The sequence below is a fragment of the Cydia pomonella genome, chromosome 1 (assembly GCF_033807575.1).
Source record: "Cydia pomonella isolate Wapato2018A chromosome 1, ilCydPomo1, whole genome shotgun sequence".
NCBI lineage: Eukaryota > Metazoa > Arthropoda > Insecta > Lepidoptera > Tortricidae > Cydia > Cydia pomonella.
Genome location: NC_084703.1, coordinates 27,971,922 through 27,993,059, shown reverse-complemented (window position 1 = coordinate 27,993,059; position 21,138 = coordinate 27,971,922). Strand labels below are relative to the sequence as shown.

Below are 21,138 nucleotides of genomic sequence, written 5' to 3'. Positions count from 1 at the left end.
CGCTGCTGCAGAGTAGTAAACAAGGTTTTATAGTACAAAGTTTTCGGCTGGATCGGAAAGGAAATAAAAAACAATGTCACATTAATAACATAGTTACAATTGTTCATTTGTTGAAACTACTTTATTTGTCTGACAAGTCTGTAGCAGCATTTAGTTCTCGGATAGATTTCAGATGATTTATTGATATACTAGCTGTTGCCCGCGACTTCGTCCGCGTGAAATCTCATCTTAAACATTTTACATCTTTGGTAGGTACAGGTACCTATAATTTTAATGGCAATTGAATAATTTTTAAGGGGATACATTTTGAAAACTTGTGAAGCTAAGCTATAAAAGAATAACGAATCAAACTATAGCATTAAATCTTCTATTATGGTAAAATATGAACGTAGGCAGAAAAAAATCTCAAATTATTAAAACTGTAGCATAACGTTTTATGTATAATGCTTAACTAGTCAAGCGCGGTAAAATCACACAGCATAAAGATTTGTTAAAAATGCTTAACAGGTTGTTTAATTTCTAATAAACTGTACGTATTGTTTTGTCAAAAATACTTAACAGTTATGTTTGCTTGCTTATTACAAGGAAATAGCTTGACTTGACAAATAGTTATGCTATATAAAGTATACGTTATACTATAATTAAATATAATAAAATTAGTATTTACAGTAAAATTTTGCGTAATAAAATCGAAAAAATATAAACTAATACCTGTATAGAACGCAGTGTCGAGCTTCTACTCGCCATGTTGATTCACTACTAACAGATAACATTGTTGCCAGTAAGGTTTTATTTTTTCCTTATTCTTTAAAATGTAAATGATACATAAAATTAAAAACTTTGAATTTAAGTAAAAAACAACATGCTTACATTTTTTCAAAGTAAGTGTTAAGTATACTTGACTGTGCCAAATTAAGGGATATAGGCCTAGGTCGTAGGTCCAACGCCGAAGACGGATTCATCTGTCACAGACCACAGCTCAACATAGACCTACGTGCAAATGCATAAAGTTCAATTTCAGTTTTGACACTTCGATGACGTGGCGTCTGAGTGACAGTTTTTATGTTTGACACGACGTCGAAAAGGTTAAAACTTATGTGGGTGAGTTTAATTTGTATTAAATCCACGACGCGAGTCCAATTGATTGCAAATCTTTTTGAGATAGACGTCCTTCTTCGAATCTCACACGGAGCCTGAAAAGGAAATGCACAAGTTTACCACATTTCGAAAGCAAAGACATAATTGTTTTAGAAAATATTACACCAAGATCTATTTAAGCTGAATAACTACCATTCAAAGGTAACAATAAAATATGATTGTAACCTTTCTTCGTTATGTTTAATAGACCATAACTCGGGCATGCATTTCGGTTCCATCGAAGTGAGGAAATGTTCTCGCCAATACTCCTCTAGTCGCAGAAGACCTTCGTGTTTCAGGTGATACTCTACTACTTTCATGCCGTGGCTCTCTTCTTCCTTTTTAATGGCACTGTGGAATGAAAACACATCTTATGCAGAAGGAAATACTGTTAGTATGTAACAATTTTTTTGATGTGCGGCTGTTCTACCAAGCAAGACGATGTCTGCCGGGTCCGCTAGAAATAATATAATATATGTACAATATATTTTTCAACACACTTGCTCAAAGCGACGTTTTTATTCCACCGATTTTTGGCTCATAATCCTAGATATTGAACACGCGTGCTTTTTCAGCATATTATAACACTTGGCCTTTTTCGACTGAGTTAAGGTAACTGATTGCAAATAATATGCATGGAAACGGAGCCGTCTTAATTTGGTCGAGTAATAAAAAATATGTAAACCAACTATTAGGTTTCAAATGTTAGTTCAAAGAGGTTTTATCACACCAAACATAATTTATAGATTAAATTATCTCGTAAATTACATTAATGAATAAACATAACATTTTATCGATTTGATCTCCATCCGTCGAAAAGAAATACGAAAATATTAGCTTTTTTACATTTTTTTAATTGGCTGTTTGTCGAACTCATGCGCGCCTTTGCCTTGCGCGCGCATTGGAATCGTGCGTAAAAAAAAATAACACGCCAGCCATTTTCCGTATTTGTCATAAAATTGGAATAGTTTTGCATGTTTTAATTTATATATTGACGAACATGGCATTTTCAAGCATTCAAAATGGAGAACACATAAAATTGACGCTGCCAGTAATACTAATAGAGGCAAGAGCCGAGAACGATAGCTTTTTTTACCATCAAAATCGGGTGAAAAATAATTGGCGGCATATGAAACTTTTATTCAATGGAAAATCAGCAAAAGCGCCTAGTCTTTCTTGGAAAACGTGTTGGTAGCTTATTCCAATGAATTGGCGAATAAGTGCCTACAAGCCCAGAACGCTTTGGTGCAATTATTCGATGTTAAAACTGTAAGCCACCATTTTGAAAATTGTAGGTACCTTTACTGTTTTGACAAAAAAATCTGATTTATTAGTTTTGTTTTTTCTTCGCAAGTGTGTTGAAAAACGTCGTATGAAACGCGTGTGCATTGGTCATTACCCACGTCGGCTTTCTTATTGCGCGCTCGCTTACAGCTCGGGCGCACAATATCGCCTCGTGTGTAATGACCAACTTAGCACACTTGTATCATAAGAGAAGGAGAATTGGAGATCATGGATTCACTTTGTAACAGGCTTGCTTGGGATTATTTTTCCAGCCGTTGTGTTGAAACGATATTTCCGTTTCTTACATAACTATGTTAAAGTTACCAATCATGGGACATTTAAGAGAAAATTTAGAGTATTTTTGATAATTCACTGACATCTGTAATATTTCTACCGCTTTATGCTTCAAATGTTGAATGTCCAATTCGTCCTTTATGTTTTCTATGTAATAATGGTAACCTACTGCAATTGGTTTTAATATCATTAACCGATTAAAACTATGGTTTTTTGCTCCAGTCATGGGTTGTATGGCGCCGTTCATTTTCAAACAAACAAATATCAATGAAAAATTGAACTTAAGCAGCTCTTTGGCTCTTGTTTATGTTAATATGTTGCCAGCGATTAAAAACTTATGGTAAATACTTGTTTTACAGGATTTGTCCATACCATCCCATTACTGGTGCCTGTTCAAACAAACATTTTTAAAGCGGTTAATTTTACGCCTCCGATATCAAACAACCGAGTATTATCAGTACATTTAATATGCTAACAAAAATGGTATCCATCACGAATTGATAAAAAAAAATAGAACCTGAACTATAATGAAAAAAAAAAACAACGATGGCCGGCCGCCATTTATATGACGGTGCGCAGTGCCTATGCTAATAAAATTCATCATTACTTGGTTAATTGGTTATGTAACATTATATTGCAATAAAACTTACGTTTTTTATTATTTTATAATAAAATTTATTGCAGTATAGTTATAATTTATTGAGTTAGAAGTCGTCATACGTTGTCGAAATTTTTGTAAATAACTACGGTTATGACTACGGTTGATAGTAAATAGTACGTTTAATGTTCTTTCAAACAACACATCACACGAATTGATCAGTAAAATGGTACACAAGAAATAACGAAATGACGAGTGTCGGCCGCCATTTATGTGACGGTGCGTAGGTACAAAATTCATCATTCCTTGGTTATATAATATAAACCATTAATTGCGGTAAAGTTATAATTGATTGAGTTAGAAGCATGTTTTATCAGTATTTATGCCATCCATGCACGGTAAAAAATTGTGTGTTTTCTAATATTTTGTAAACGACTACAGTTATGACTACGGTTATTAAGAAACAATAATATTGCGTTTAATTATGTTTCAAACGATACCTCACCCGAACTGATCGGTCCCTTAGCACTTAAGATGTGAACAAATATCAATGATGGTCGGCCGCCATCTGTCCCCCCCCCCCCCCCTTTATTTCGACCCGTCCCCCCCTCCATAAACTAAAACCAGTCAGTTCGTATTCTGGAGATAACGAGGAACACATCATGGCTCGGCTAAAAAAACATTTACAAGCGTTTTCTCCGTAGGTCTAACAAACGGCGGCTCGCGAGCTTAATGCGGCCCTTTGGGGGTACTATTGCCACTCTTGAGTTCTTAGATCACGGAAAACAACTTGTGTCTTTGAGATTCCTAAAACTGATCATTTCTACTGCGGTCACCTCGTCTTCTCAAAACTTTGCAGAGCCGTAGTTTAAGGTGAGAAAACATACACTTCCGGGCTGGTGGCAGCAGCCTCCTGCAACAGTTCCTGCGTGATCACTTCGCATTGCGGGTAGTGATGCAACAGCACCTCCTCGAGCTTGCGCCGCCGCGCCTCCGGCAGCGACTGCGACTGGTATAACAGGGCACGCGCCAACGAACGAATTTTCCTGAAACAAATACCAAGTTTAGGTGCTAACCATATCACTATGATAACTGCCTTAAAAGTAAACCTAGAGGGAATTTTCCTAATAAGTTGTTAACAAACAGTGAATAAACTCACAAGACCACCTCGAATTGGCTTAACTTAATACAGCTACAGAGATCTACTAAGAGAGCCTAAGAATCGGCGGAGCCCTAATTCATAACACTTGAGAATAGGGATGTTGATTGTATTTAAAAATAAAAATGTATTTCACACTTTGCGCGAAATAAAGCGCCGGAAAATTATTAGAAAAACGTAGACAGCAGTTCTTTTTAGACACCATTCATATATAATAAATAGGATAGAACTATTTAAGAGTAGGTAACTTGACCGTGACTCCACTTGTTCTGCGATTCGTTTCGGTTTGACAGTTCGAAAAGAGATACTTATTTGACAAATCCGTCAGCTTCCTAGCTAAAAATAATCTTAAATTGTAGTACAATAAATTCGTAGATTTAATACTTAACTGTAGTTTGTTCTGTACATAGTGTAGTGTTCATATTGTTTAATAGTTGTATGTAGTCTATTAGTTAGTCGTAATTTGTATTTCTTTGCAGATCGGATACTCCACCGAACACTGTCTATGACCGTAATATGATATGATTCATATACTAGCCGTGTCTTATACAACCTCGACATTGGCAGAATCATCAACACCTTGATGGAGCCATAACACGAAAAATTGATTGAAGTCCGTCAAATACCCTATAATACACCAGAGACATGTCAAACGCTTCGCTTGACAGACAGATGAAGTGTGCGAAAGGGAAGCCATCACGTATATGAACAAACCATGAGTGCGAAAGATGCAGAAAAATTAATATGTTGTAACATGACATCACTATTTTTGTTCGCAAATAGACAAAATAAAGGTTTTTTTTATTTGGCGTAATTGACTTAAATTTGTATAAGATTTTTTTCCTTCTTATGACCTCAGAAATACGTGGTTAAATTTTTTCCGTTTTCTCACGGGCACCTTGTATAGTAGGACGTTTTTTTCGAAGCTATATTATTAGTTGATGCACTAGAGAAAACAACGCATTTGGCTACTTTGCAGATCGAGTCTTAAAAAAATTAAAAACTCTGCCACTGGCAGACAGTACAACGCTGACACTGGGTTGAAAAAAGAGCTCTCCTGGCCCAACACGCGATTGACGCAATACAGCAGTAACAGCCAAATGAAAAATCAGATAAATAAATTATCCAATGATTGTTATGGCTCTTATGCGTGGTAGAGCAATATTAGTATTCCAACCCAGCGCAAGATATTGGACGCTTTACTACAATATATTGATACATGACATATTAACCCAGTGAGACGAAAGTGACGTTTTAGAAACAAAAGGTTGATTGGCAGGTTCCAAAATTGGCTTCTAAAAGGCGAGCTACCATAGACTAACATAAATGAACCATAAAGCTTACCTAGTATTGAAGTCGCAGCTATGTTCAGCCTTGCCGCTAGCGAGCGGCGCGTGACACTTGCGCGCCAGCATTTCGCGCATGCGCAGGTCCAGTGTGTTGGAAAGCTGGTGACAGCGCACGCACAGCAGCACCACGTCGTGCGACGAGTGGTCCTTCATTACCTCTGCAATAACACTTGTTAATTGTGTTACACACACCTGTACTATTGAGGTTGAAATACTACTAGATTGTAAGTGTGCAAAGTGTGTTTCTAATGTACGTAGCCCGAGATTCACCAACGGCTCATCAAAGACACAAAGGAATAAGCTACAGTTAATTTTGAAATAATATCAAGTAATGCAGAAGAATCTGCCTTCACTGTAAAATATTAAGATCAAATCAATGTACCATGTTCTGACAAATACCTAAATGTACTTCAATTTAAATAATAATATGAAAAAGTTCCAATATAATTGAACTAAAGTGATAGTTTTTTCCCCTAACTTTCATTTTCTTATGGACTGCTATTACATTGCATATTATTTAAAAATATACCATTACAATATACAAATAAACATATATTAATAAATAAATCAATATAAATGATGATGAATGTTTAAAATATTATTATTACATATTACATACTTACATGAAATTCATTCATTCAGTTTAATTTTTTTAAGACGTTTATACATTAAGGCCCTTTCAGAGACATCATAATTTAAGATCGGATCGTCTATGGTTGTAAATTTTTTCCCGATCAAAATGTAAATGGCGCCAATTCCAGTCATAGCCTTTTTTATTGAAATGAAAAGAGAGTGTTTCACTCGGGTCAAAGTAAGAATCTCACCCTCGAACTATTGGCGCTCTCACGGTGATACGGTTCGGTGGTGATTTTTAAACGTTTCTCGGTATTTCCGATACTACCCAAATACATCTTATATTATTGTGTTGACAATTGTGATCGGTAGATTACCCATTATGGAAAGGGCACATAACTATCACACTTACCGGGAAAATACTTTCGGTACTCTCTAGGTACGACATTTTTTCTAATGTAAGAGTCGGTGCTGCCGCACACGACGCACTTGTTCTCCTTGGCGAGCTGGTAATAGCGGCCCACGGCGCCCACGGAGCGGCCGGCCGGCTCGAACCGCAGCCGCACAGTCAGCGGCGCCTCGCTCACCACAGCCCCCAACTCCTTCTCCACGTACCTAAACACCAACGAAACGGCCTTCCATTAGCCCCGGGGCCGGCAAACGAGTCAAGCTTTATTGAGACATGACAATCTCATGTCATAGGTATGAGATATGGAGCTTCATTACCAGAGGGCTTTCTTTTTGTCACAAGTGCACAGCAGCTCGCCATCGGGTGCCTGCAGGTAGCAGTTGTTGTACAGGGGCTTGGTGCGCGTCAAGTACGGGTACCTCTTGCTTATCACTATGTCTTCTTTCTTAACGATCTTATCCTTCTTCCTGTTAATATGTACAAGACTTGATAAGATTACATATAGGTAAAAACATTGCATTGCTTAAAGTGTACGAGTGTTTTTGATGATCATCGGAGTGACAAAGAAGAGAGCAGTGTTTTAGTAATTTTAATACCTACTTATGCTAATTGGTTTTATTCTAAATCATTTTTATATTACAAGTCGAGTTGAAAGTTTACCCAATCCATGTAATACTCACCCATTAGTTTTCTGATTACTGTTATGCTTTGTTTTGAAAGCAACATCTGCAATATCCCGACATAAATCATTAACATCTTGTTGTGAATCTTTGCCCATTTTTCCAGTATGCCAGTAAAAACCGCGTGCTCTGCTAGTAAATTCACGTATTAATTTCGCAAATATTTTGATAGCAACATGTGCATCAGCCGCTGCATACACTATTTGTCTGTCTGTCAACTGCTCCGCCTCCCAGTCACTGCAACGTACCTGTAACAAGTATAGGGGTGCTGATGATGTATAATTTTAAAAATTATCTAGTTAAATGACTGGAAAATACATAAAATAACAATGAAATGAACATAACGAACTGGAAGTATAGAAAGTTTATTATAATGGTTGCTTGTTACTGTTGCCAACAATTACCATGAGCAGCTTGCTGTGCTGGGCTCTGTATGAAGTTGACCTTTGTTGTTGGTTTAAATAAGTTGCGGATTAGGTTTTTAGGGTACTCGTTATACCCTAATTCATAATTAAATTCCATCAAATGTACCACTGTGTAGCAAGTAGAATGAAACGTTCCATAAATAGTTTATTATTGGCGAAAGAATACACGATAAACGTAAGTACATAATTAACTACTAATTTGAAATACAACATTTAAATGCTTAGTTTAAATAATCAGACGTATAAAATCAGCAGTCCCATTCATTAATATTGAATTAAAACTATTTTGAGGTAGAAATGATCGTTTTGAAATGGTTTAGACCTGAACTAAACAACATTTGATATTCCGTTTTAATACAAAAAATGGCGGTGACATAATCGGACAGACAGACGGACATGACGAATCTATAAGTGTTCCGTTTTTTGCCATTTGGCTACGGAACCCTAATTACATTATCGTCTTAAGATGTGTGTATTACCTGAAAACGTAAATTCGAAAACGACAAGTACAGGATAGTATAATACATCCTTATGGGTACCATGATGGTTTTTTTTATATTCTACGTCGGTGGCAAACAAGCATACGGCCCGCCTGGTGGTAAGCAGCCTCCGTAGCCTATGTACGCCTGAAACTCCAGAGGAGTTACATGCGCGATGCCTACCCTAACACCTCTCCCACCCCTCGTTGAGCTCTGGCAACCTTACTCACCGGCAGGAACACAACACTATGAGTAGGGTCTAGTGTTATTTGGTTGCGGTTTTCTGTAAGGTGGAGGTAATTCCCCAGTTGGGCTCTGCTCTGGATCTGGAATGACATCCGCTGTGCTGTGTCCTACCACATAAAACAAGATGACATCCACAATGCCCATACCTCTCTTACGATTTATGGCGGCCATGATACTCACTTGTCAAGTCAAGTTGTCAATTCATTCGGCATCTGACGTCTGTTACTTATAGTATATTTCAAATTCAAACAGAAATGGTAACCAGAAAAGAACAGATATCATTCCAATACAATTTTGCTAGATTTGGCATTTTAAAATTATTAATTGTATGGAGATGACACCTGTCACCGTACCCAGCATGTTTTTAAATACTCTAGTCCCCAACCCCAACTGAGCAAAGCTTGTACTGTATCAACTACAAGTGCTTAAAGACGATACATTTGAAAGAAATTTTGTACGTATAATGAATAAATATTTAATTACTTACAGTTACATTTCTCATTAGATTTGATGGAATTTAATTATGAATTGGGGTATAATATGTTTCAAACAATAGAGTGAGTTTGGCCACATGGGTTTGCACTCTCAAGGGAGTTACACCTTTACAATGTAAAATGAACCACTATACATATACATATTATTTATTTTTTGAATGTGAGTAGTTATAAATGAAGGTAGGGTTAGTATTTGGTTACATCACAGTCAGCCAGAATGTGTCGTACAATACTCTGACTCTCAATATGCATGTCATTAAAACCGATTAAAAAAAAACAATGGGTTGCAATCCGGGAGTGCAGGCAGAAGTGAAAACTTGAATATTAACATTTTTGATATTTTGGAGAAATTGAGTTTGAGTTTTATAAAAAGAGATAATTCTCTATTATATATTGAGTGTGGAAGATATTTTCAAATGCGAATTTTAGTGTTAATATATAACATATACAGAGTAATTCATGAGACGTGGGCAGGACTACAGCCTCAATCAGTAAATGTTAATGAATAGTCATATTAAGTAAAAGAGTCACGCTTCTGTTCTGTTCTTTAACTCTTGGTAAGGAAAAATTTGAGTATCTACAATCATGGACACCCAACAACACAAAGATACAATACAACACAATGAACAAAGATTAAACCTCTTTAACCGTTACGACAGCACTTTGATTATGTAGAAAATAAAATGTCACTCTTGAATGAGATACAATTTTTCAACTTCAATTTCAATTTGCACGTCACCATGATGTCACGTGTCCGTCTTACGAATTCTCAATCTGACGGTCACGTGACACCTGACGCGAGTTTAACATTTTTTCCCCATCACAAAAAGTGCACAGCCCAGCTAAAGAAGTTTTCACTTAAAAAAAAGTATAGCAATGTCAGATTAAAAATAAGTATTATTAATGTATAAATAAGTAGGATGTAGTATGTTTTATTACCTTCCAGTGTTTATCCAGAGTGATTTGCAACAGTGCTTCAGAGAGACTCGCCAGACCGCCGGCACTGTAGCCGCAGGCGCGAGCCAGGTGGCGCACGTCGAGAGAACTCTTTAGTTTAGGTCCCCAGTCGTGGAACAGATATTTTGCGTCATCAGAAGGAGAAACACCTACTTTGTAGATGGTGTTATCTTCAAGTAATGCCTAAAAGTAGTGTAACCAGGTATTACTTAACATACAATCACTATGTGTGACCGCTATAAGGCTATGACTGTCCTGCTGACATATATACATACAGGATGTTTATTTAGTCCGACTCGCACTTGGCCGGTTATTTTCGTGATTTCGGGGTTGGTCCCATAGTAAAAGTTGCTCAGTATAAGGTCAGACTGAGGCAATATAAAGGTATATATTCAGCCCGTAAATTATTGCAGGTGACTAAATAAACTCCCTGTATAAATGCGTGTCCTGACTGATTCATCAAGGCAGAGCCGAAACTAAAAGCTAGAAAGTTGAAATTTGCAGTATTTGCACACTAGGTTGCATTTTTCAAAATCGCTTCTCTCTTGTATACTTTAGTGTACAAGAGAAGCGATTTTGAAAAATTTAACTCTTAAGTGGGTTAAAATAAAAAGGGGTTGAGCGTTTGTATGGCGTTCAAGTTTTATTTTAAGTTAGGAACTTGACACACCGTAAAAAGGTCCGAGTATTATATTAAAATAAAAGAAAAGTAATTTCAGCGTTTTTGGAAATTCATCCCCTAAGGGAGGTTAAAACGGGGATAAAAGTTTGTATGGGGAACAAGTTTAATATTAAGTTAGGTCGGAACTTGAAACTTCATAAAAAGCAAAGAGAATTGGAAATAGAGGTGTATTGTCAAAGAAAATTTGGAAGCCACAGTACATTTACTGCCATCTTTCGACACATGATTAAAACTTTTATAACGCCATTTGACTTCGATCATTATTCTTTCATGGATATGTGTTAAATATCAAATAATTAATAAGAATCAGGCGTTACTTTGCGGAAATCCATGCTAATAAAAGCAAGAAATATTACTTTGCTAATCCGCGAGAATTTAACGTGTTAGTCAATCAATGCTAACCCGTTATACTTACTTGCGTATTTTTACATGCCATTAATGTTCCCACTCTCCCACCGCAAAAATAAATACGCAAATAAATACAACAACTCCTTATAAGTATAACGGGTTAGCACTGATTGACTAACACGTTATTTTCTCGCGGATTAGCAAAGTAATATTTCTTGCTTTTTTTATGTTAAATATCAAAAAGTGGCGCCATCTTACCGGGCACAACCTAAAGGTTATTGCACCATAGCTCGAAACGATGCTGGCATACCTTTGATCTATTAGATGACGCCACTTTTTGATATTTAACACATATCAGTAACAGAATAAGGATCAAAGTTATATGAAGTTCTAAGTTTTTATCACGTGTCGAAAGATGACAGTAAATGTATTGTGGCTACAAAATTTTCTTTGACAATCCACCTCCATTTCAAATTTTCATTGGTAATAAGACATTTGCATGAAATACGAGAAAAGTAATTTCAGCGCTTTTGAAAATTCATCCCGTCTTAGGGTTAAAAAATGTTCAAAGTTTGAAAAGGGAACGATTTGAGTAGGGACTCGAATTTAGTATGAAGAGAAAATATTAGAAAGTGCGAAAAAAAGTTTGTGCTTTTGAAAATTCAGCCCCTACTAGGGTTGAGAAGGAGTGGAAAGTATGTTGTAGAAAATAAATCATCAACACCATGGTACATAGTTAGACGTTTATTATGAGTCAGCACAGCTACATGATCAGTAATATATATAAGTAGTTAAAAAATATATTTCGCATAGCCATATAGTAACTACTTCTTAAAAAGTAACTGGTTTCGTACTTTTAATGAGCTAGGGACAGTTTTCATTTGATTTAACCGGAACAGACCACAAAAGCCATCAAGGGTGGACAGTTGCAACAATGCGACAGGCTGTCTTTTGCGACCCACAGTCACCCATTCACAGTCAAATCCTATGGCATTTTGGTACGCACACTTCCTGAAACAATTTTTTTCATTAGGATAAGGTACTAGATAGGTATATTAATTTACACATTATATTTTTGAACAACAGTCTCTTCTTAGAAGTTCATATACATTTTAATTTACCTTTTCACTATGGAAATTGTCTTTGCCCATTGTAATATGTGTCATTCTGAATCAAAAGGCAACTTATTGTCGGTATTGAGTTATAGCCAAAGAGTAAAGTAAGTATATAGGAAAAGAGAGCCCTCTTGAAGCATTTTAAGGAAACTAATTTCGAAGTGCTGTCTCTATTTTGTATTCGAAACTAGCTATGTATGGCTAACCTATGCATTATCACTATTATCAGCATGTTTACATTGGTTTCTTTAGCCCTTGACTCACACATGATAAGTAAACAATTTTAATATGCATTCTCTGAAAGTGGGTTATTGTTGTTTTTTGAAGTCTGCAGAAAGTGATAAAGATAAAGATTATTCAAGTAGGCATATTACAATGCGCTTATGAACGTAAAATAAAGCTACACCGGCTCTAACCCTACACCTCTGACCCGAGAAGATTTAAATCCCCCCTTGGAGGAGGGCATCCCAATATGATATGAATATGAAGTGATACGTTTCTGCACCAGCACTAGAGCATTTTACATTCCAAGTAGGTTTTTTTAAATTTTTGTTTGACTATTTCCATTCTGCTACTACTCACTACCTAAGTCCCCATTCCATGAATGACACCACATTCCAGAAAGTACCCTTAAGATAATAAGTACTACGAGGGTGGTTTGACAAGTTAGTGACTTTTTGCATATAAAAAAAAACTTTTACACCTTTTTTAGTTTTATTTCTCTACATAATCTCCTTTCAACTCCATACACTTCATCCAACGATGTGCCAGTTTTTTCAACCCCTCCAAAAAATATTTTTGTCAAAGTCGGAAAAATATGCTTCAGTTTCAGCTATGACTTCCTCATTTGCTGAAAATCTTTTCCCACCAAGCCATTTCTTCATGTTTGATAATAAAAAAAATCACATGGGGCCAAATCTGGAGAATAAGGTGGGTGGGGCAGTATTTCGTAACGCAATTCTATTAATTTGGCTGTTTCACTGCTGACGAGTGTGCAGGGGTGCAGCATTGTCGTGGTGAAAAAGGATTTTCTTCTTTGCCAGATGTGGCCGTTTATTCACAACCTCTGCGTAAAATTTTTCCAACAAAGTAGCATAATAAGGGCCATTTATTGTTTTACGTTTCTCGAAATAATCTTGATTTTTCGTCTCTGGCGTATAATGGTGGATCCACGTTTCATCTACCGTCGCAAATCGACGTAATGTTTAACTCGGGTGAAAGGCACCATTTCGGTCTTGCCTATTAACAGTATTAACTACTTGAACAGAAATTAGTGCCTTTGATCCCTTGGTTGACTATCTACAATTTTCAATAATTTATTACAGCACCGTTCAGTTTTAAGTGTTAAAGATCATACATATGCCTCGACTCTGACATTATATTTTAGACAGTGGCATAATGTTATCTACAGTTGATATTCATTCTGGAAATGTACACCGATATCTATCACCCTATTGGCATCAGTAGTATGGACGGGTGTAAGTCTGGTGACACTAGTTTTCATACTAAAAAGTTGTCATTTATACTTATGAGGTTGTCAATAAGTTTTGTAGAATAAATCTAAATAAATAAATATTGGGACAAGAGATAGTGACCGGGAAGAGGAACCAAACCAATGAGATCAACAGACGCGTACGACTAGCCTGGGCAGCCTATTCGAATTTAGAGTTTGCCTTCAAAATGAAATTTAAAGCCGAACAAAAAGCCCGCATATTTGACCAATGTATCCTGCCAGTTCTCACTTATGGAGCCGAAACCTGGGTCTTCACCAAGGACATACTACATAAGTTAAGCGTTGTCCAACGGGCGCTAGAGAGAAAACTGGTTGGGATCACATTGAGAGACCGTAAAACGAATGAGTGGCTGAGACAGAAGAGCAAGGTCACCGATGTTGTAAAACGCGTAGCCAGACTGAAGTGGGAATGGGCCGGTCATATAGCACGAAAAAACCGATTCGTGGAGCAAATGTCTACTGGAGTGGCGACCATGGGGGGAGGAACGTCCTCAAAGTAGACCCCAGATGCGTTGGGACGACGACGTCAAAAGGACTGCGGGGAAGAAGTGGCTCCAGGTCGCACAGAACCGTGACGAGTGGCATAAAATGAAGGAGGCCTACACCCAAAGGGTAGAGAAGGGCTAAAGAAGAAGAAGAAGAAGAAATAAATATTATATTCTGCATTCTTCATTAAGTCATAACAATAAAATATTGTTGAACATAGCCTAAAATAATACGTTCCTCTAGTGAACCGAATACAAAAAAACTCTTAGCCTTTCTCCGTTGCATGAAACTAGAACAATATGTTACCCAACCTACTCATTTCACTGAGCACTCTGAAACCCTTATAGATGTTATTTGCAGTAATATTAAACTTTCTCAAGTGTGCATAGATTATATCCCCGAGCTTAGTAGCCACGCGTTCATTTCTTGTAACTTACACATCAAAAAACCCAAACCATGCCCTATATGGATCTCTTATAGACCATTCAAAGATATTCCTCTTACAGAATTTAACGAGCTTATTGAATCAACTGTTTGGGAAAGGCTTATGTGCGATAATATTAATGACTCATTAGCATTGTTTAATTCTTATATATTGTTTATTTTTGATTTATATGCTCCTCTGAAGAAAAGTCGTATAAAAAATCAGAGTTATCCTTGGGTAACACCTACAGTTAAAGAGATGATAAGGTTAAGAGACGAAGCGTATACTAGGAGCCGCGCCACGGGCTTAGATTCTCATAAATTGTATTATAAGGAATTAAAAAACATCGTTAATCAAGCCATGTTCACAGAGAAACAGGTTTATTTTAACGAAAAAGTTAATACAATATTACCTAAAGACTCTCGTAAATTATGGAAAAATATAAAACATAGTATAGCTGATTTTAACAGTAAACAATCGAGTCTGCCTTGCCACTTCAACGACCCTAATCAAATAAACAAACAATTTTTAAATATTCGTAAAACCAGTGTAACAATATCGAGTCTTACTTTCTTTGAATATAATCGTTACAGTTCTGCAACATTTAGCTTGAAAACCGTTGATCAAAATACAGTCTTTAAAATAATCACAAACACTTCATCTAACGCTCAGGGTGTAGACGGCATCACGCGTGATATGATTCTTTTGACGCTCCCACAAACACTCGGGGTAATCACGGGTTTAATAAACCAATCAATATTATCAGGAGTATTCCCTGAAGCTTGGAAGGAAGCTCTGATAAAACCAATCCCTAAAAAGAGTAACCCTTTAGAAATTACAGATCTCCGACCTATAAGCATCTTGCCATTCCTATCAAAAATCATAGAAAAAGTAGTGTGCCAACAGATGACTGAATTTTTGGAAGCTAACAACATTCTACCATCCAAGCAATCAGGTTTCAGGGCTGGACATAGTACTGCAACTGCCCTGTTAGATGTCATTGATGACATTCTAGCAGAGGTAGATGCAGGAAATGGGACAATCATGGTATTGCTTGACTTCTCTCGGGCATTTGATACTATAAACCATGATCTATTAATTTCCAAGCTAGCTTATTATGGGTTTGACTCTCTTACCCTAAAATGGTTTTCTAGTTATTTAAGCGGTCGGCTACAAAGAGTAAGACTAAATACTGAGAGTGGTTCTAACCACCTTTCTGAAGCTTCCGTAGTTTCCCATGGTGTTCCCCAGGGTTCAATATTGGGTCCAATCCTATACATTCTATATAGTGCAGATATAATTAATTCTATCCAGAACTGTAAATATCATATTTATGCTGACGACCTGCAAGTGTATTTGCCTGTTAGACCTATTGATACTCCCAGTGTAGTCGATAAAATCAATGACGATTTGAAACGGATAGTTCAGTGGTCCTCCATAAATAGTTTAGTATTAAACCCTCTCAAGTCAAAATTCATTGTATTAGGCTCTGATAAGCAAATACGTGAGATTATTGGTTGTAACCCTGTTATCAAAATTGGTGCGGACTGTATAGATCAGGTCACTGAAACTAAAAACCTAGGCATTCTTATGGACGGGAAACTGAAGTTCCATAACCATGTGATAGACATTTCGAGAATCTGTTTTTATCGACTTAAGATACTATACCGAGTTCGTAAATTTTTATCTACAGATGTAAGAATTGCTCTTTGTGAATCTCTAGTCTTATCTAAACTTAATTATGCAGATACCGTTATAGGGAAATGTCTTCAATATAAAACGAAAAAACTCATACAGCGAGTGCAGAACGCATGTGCTCGATTTTGTTTCGTTATACCACCCAGAACTCACATAACTCCTTACCTTAATAACAGCGGGCTAATGAACATGGAGTCGCGTCGTTCTCTGCATTTCGCATGTATGCTATTTGGTATTATTAAGTCATTTACACCCCACTATCTATCTAAAAAGTTGCAGTTTTCACAGCGGCCTGTTAGAGAAGCTACTCGTCTTATCTGCCCACGGCACAACACAGCTGCATTTCGTGGCAGTTTTAAATATTCCGCCACGAAATGCTGGAACAACATACCGCCGCCCATACTAAATTCTCATTCAATTTTGTCTTTTAAAGTAAAATACAAAAAGTACCTTTTAAATTTGCAGAAATCAGCTCCAAGTGCCAATTCCAACTTTAACGTTTATTAAGTTTTTATTATTCTCATTCCATAGAACCACGGGGTAAATTCTAATTAGTCCTACACATATGTCGTTGTGAAAACAAGTTAGGTATACATAATATATAAATAGCGCTAACTGAAAAAATGTGATTCCTATTCTCATCTCTACTTAGTAATGTTATTTAAGTTTACGTACAGACGCGATCGCTTGGACAGGTCTCCACGGAAGACCAGCGTCAAGATACCTGAAAGGTAACTTGACATCAAGCTGAGGGGAGACCTTTTCAGTGACGTTTATATTTTTTTACTAATAAATGTGTTTCAATATATTTAAGCAACATTGTAAGCGTCCTGAATAAATTTATTTTCTTTCTTTCTTTCTTTCTTCTTTCTAAAATTAAAAATAAAACATTACATTATATTGAAGAAATTAAAGCTTAATTAGTGATCCCGAGATGATGATATTAATTAAAAGTATTAAAGAATATATGTATCAATTTAAATATCAATCAAGCAAATAAAATGTCAATCATAATAAAAAAATATCAGAAATTTAAAATTTACTAACTAAGATATGTTAACAATAAATAATTAAAATAAAATAAAAATAAAAAACAGTAAAAATTAAAAAAACTATAATTATGTACTATTTTCTATAAAGTCAGTTATACAATAGTACGACATTTTTTCTATAGGACTATAGGACATTATTACACAAGTCCCACAGTAAGCTCAACAAGACTTGTGTTGTGGGTACTTAGACAATGATATACATATATAATATATAAATATTTGTAAATACTTAAATACATATAAAACACCCATGACTCAGGAACAAATATCCATACTCATCACACAAATAAATGCCCTTACCAGGATTCAAACCTTATATCACCTAATTCCGCTTCATAGGCAAGGTCACTACCCACTAGACCAGACCGGTCATCAAATATATTTGAATACAATTGGCTATTTGACAGTTTTTTGTAAATAATGCCAATCGATCTTGATTTTCCTGAGGATCAAATGTAGGACTCATGGCATTTAAGCAACACAAAGATCAGGGTTAAAATCTGAGGCTTGCACGCACTGAGGGAAACGCCTCTTAACAGAATTTTATTGTGATGTGACGTCACATTACATTACTCTATCCTAAATGTATGGAAGATCAAGACAATTGCCATTTTGAAATATTGCATTTGTGTAAATAGTTATTGTAATACAATTTATGCTTTAATAAAATGTAAGGAATGGAATGGTACCATTTTCTTTTTGAGTGCGTAACTAAGCGACGTAACATGCGAGGGAGAGATGCAGTTCCCAGAGATTGAATCCGATTCTCATTAAACTCAAAAAGAAACGGATCACAATAGTCATTTTATTTTAACCCTTTTCCAGACATAGTACGATTTATCGGCCACATACGCGCCATTACAATTTCAACTTTAGCATTGCGATTTATTTTTCAAATTATATTGCAGTGTCTGGAAATGTGACTTGTCTTCAAATTAATCGTCAAAGCTGAATTAATTGGAATATATTTGGATTTTTTGGGAAAACCTTGTAGATTGGTGGGGCCTGGAATAGGGTGAAAAACTGGACCCCTGAAGAAAATAATTTGCGATCCCTACTCTAGACCCTCTACGGTATAAGAGTGGATAAAATATAAGGTTATTTTACTAATTACTAAATTAATCACTAACCTTCTTATAATAGTTACAGCGCTATTGCATGTCTCTTCATTAGTAACAATTGAAATATTCATATAATGTAATGCCTCCGAAGCTTTTCTAATTCTCCGTTTATACTTCAAAACAGTAAATACAACGACCGCAGACAATAATGTAATTATTACGGTTGTTACACTGAGTTTATGTTTTAATATTGCTTCCATATTTCGTCGTAAGATCCAGACACAATTATATTAGAGTAAATTCCCTTTCTTGATGTAAATAGACTATAATTATTAACTTAAAATCTTAGGTTAGAAGTAGAATAACAACATAATGGCGCTTTACATTCGCGTACGAGCGGCGAGCCGCGAGCCGAGCCACGAGCGCACGCCAGCTTGCTGTTTACCACTGTTTCGAATGTTTCGATCGCTGTGTTTAATGTTTACATTCGCGTTTTGCCCGTTCTGGTTATAATTCGGTTACGGGCCATACCGTGCCGCTTGTGTTTAAAATCGATTGCCTTGACGAGCTTAGGTTCAGGGGGCCTACGGCAAAAACCGAAATCCGCAAATTGCAGGGATCTTTCTCATTTACTCTCACTAAGACGTAATTAGAGTGACAGAAAAAAAATACCCGCAATTGACGAACTTCGATTTTCGCGGTCATAGCCCCGGTCCAGCAAGAGTATTATTATTCCGTTTCACCAAAAGGGCCCTCCACACTCGTGCGCGAATCGAGGCGCGAACCCGCGAACGCGAGTGTGGAGGGCCCTCACGTCGATTTCGCAGATTGTTCACGCCTTCGCGCCTTATTCCCCGTTGTTTGTCGGTATTTGGCCCGCGTCAAAGGAGACGCGAAGCGCGAACTTGCAAAGCCCCCTCCAGACTATGCGCGTGAATCGCGGCGCGACTACGCGGAGCGAACATACCGCGACGTTGACCTAGACTCCACACTCGCACAACTTCACGGCGATTTCGCAGTTTGGTTCGCGGCAAGATGGCGCCGAAGCGTCAGCTGATCGGGTTTAGTTTGCAGCAAGGCACTGATTCAAACTGGGAACTGTTAAATTGATTATTGGTTGATCAAGTTCGCACCCAATAACCAAGTAGCCGCCATAGAAGGTTATACCAGTTTCAGATTAACTGACTCGTGAGCGAATCGCGGCGCAAAGCCATTGCGAGTGTGGAGTCTTGCAAGTTCGCGCTTCGTGTCTCCTTTGACGCGAGCCAAAAACCGACAAAAAACGGGGAATAAGGCGCGAAGGCGTGAATAATCTGCAAAGTCGACGCGAGGGCCATCCACACTCGTGCGCGAATCGAGGCGTGAAGCCGCGAACGCGAGTGTGCAAAAATATCAAACATTGAACATTTTTGGCAATTTTTATTTATTTATTTAGGATCACCAACAGATAATATATCATGAAATATAAATCTATAGCGCACATAACCAAAGAGCATATAATCACAGTAATCACTACGTATACATAACATTAAGGGTAGATGTTCGTCCAATAGGGTTGTTTCCATCTACAAATCTTAGGGCAGAATTGTATCCCAATAAATTCTTTTGGATTATAAGACCATGTTAAACTACTTTTAGGGGACCTGTAATGACCATATTTTTGTAAATATTGAATTCAAAATATCTTTTGGCATACGTCACGTGACCAAACTCGAAACGCCATTGAAGATTCTGATGACGTCACAACTTTTGGAATGATATTGTTGACAGGCGATAAACAACAAATGACAAATGTTAGTTGACAGTTCGTATCTTCTACGTGTGTATGTAGTTATGAGTCAAACCGTAAACTGTGACTTCACACAACTTTCAAAGAGCGTTTTGGGCGCGAAAGCATCTGTCAAAATATATTTTGTTATTTAAAGACGTTTATAGTATGAAAGTTGAATTTTAGGGCAACTTTTAGTTAATATAGAACGTAATACGAGCGTTTCAAAAAATTGGAAACAACCCTATTATAGATAACCACAGCTTATTCCAGTGTCTAAAGTCTGGAGGGGTCCAGACTATGCGCGCGAATCCCGGCGCGACTTCGCGGAGCGAACATACCGCGACGTTGACGTAGACTCCACACTCGCACAACTTCACGGCGATTTCGCAGTTTGGTTCGCGGAAAGATGGCGCCGATGCGTCAGCTGATCGGATTTAGTTTGCGGCAAGGCACTGATTCATACTGGGAACTGTCAAATTGATTTTTGGTTGATGAAGTTCGCACCTATTCGCACCGAATATAACCAAGTAGCCGCCATAGAAGGTTATAATAAATAATAATAAATAAATAAATATTATAGGACATTATTACACAAATTGACTAAGTCCCACAGTAAGCTCAATAAGGCTTGTGTTGAGGGTACTTAGACAACGATATATATAATATATAAATATTTATAAATACTTAAATACATAGAAAACACCCATGACCCAGGAACAAATATCCATGCTCATCACACGAATAAATGCCCTTACCAGGATTTGAACCCGGGACCATCGGCTTCGTAGGCAGGGTCACTACCCACGAGGCCAGACTGGTCGTCAAAAAGGTTATGACAGTTTAACTGATTAACCTACTCGTGAGCGAATCGCGGCGCGAAGCGATTGGGAGTGTGGAGTCTTGC

The 21,138-nt window shown here is 37.0% G+C and overlaps 1 protein-coding gene across 4 annotated transcripts; it reads right to left on the bottom strand.

Annotated features, from left to right (window-relative positions):
* Positions 1-76: 76 nt before the first annotated feature.
* LOC133519070 (exonuclease 3'-5' domain-containing protein 2) lies at positions 77-18,896 on the bottom strand. 4 transcript variants are annotated; one of them, XM_061852965.1, is made up of 10 exons: positions 18,533-18,889; positions 11,969-12,125; positions 10,067-10,267; positions 7,484-7,731; positions 7,121-7,270; positions 6,807-7,009; positions 5,817-5,979; positions 4,201-4,359; positions 1,324-1,488; positions 77-1,193 (listed from the first exon to the last, which is right to left on the bottom strand). In XM_061852965.1, the coding sequence occupies exons 1-10, from the start codon at positions 18,721-18,723 to the stop codon at positions 1,118-1,120; spliced, it is 1,713 nt and encodes a 570-aa protein (XP_061708949.1). In that variant the 5' UTR covers positions 18,724-18,889; the 3' UTR covers positions 77-1,117. The 4 variants fall into 4 exon arrangements, with proteins under 4 accessions (XP_061708949.1, XP_061708973.1, XP_061708965.1 ...); XM_061852989.1 differs by having other exon boundaries at positions 11,969-12,121; positions 18,533-18,670; XM_061852981.1 differs by lacking the exon at positions 18,533-18,889 and adding an exon at positions 17,703-18,499 and having other exon boundaries at positions 11,969-12,121.
* Between the last annotated feature and the right edge of the window lie 2,242 nt (positions 18,897-21,138).

What these genes read in the sequence shown, in the direction of transcription:
- LOC133519070 (XM_061852965.1), bottom strand. Translation starts at nt 18,723, where the DNA reads ATGGAAGCAATATTAAAACATAAACTCAGTGTAACAACCGTAATAATT. An exon ending in AGTAATCAGAAAACTAATGG is followed by an intron (nt 7,271 to 7,483) that starts GTGAGTATTACA and finishes ACATATTAACAG; the next exon opens with GAAGAAGGATAAGATCGTTA. An exon ending in GTACCGAAAGTATTTTCCCG is followed by an intron (nt 5,980 to 6,806) that starts GTAAGTGTGATA and finishes GTGTTATTGCAG; the next exon opens with AGGTAATGAAGGACCACTCG.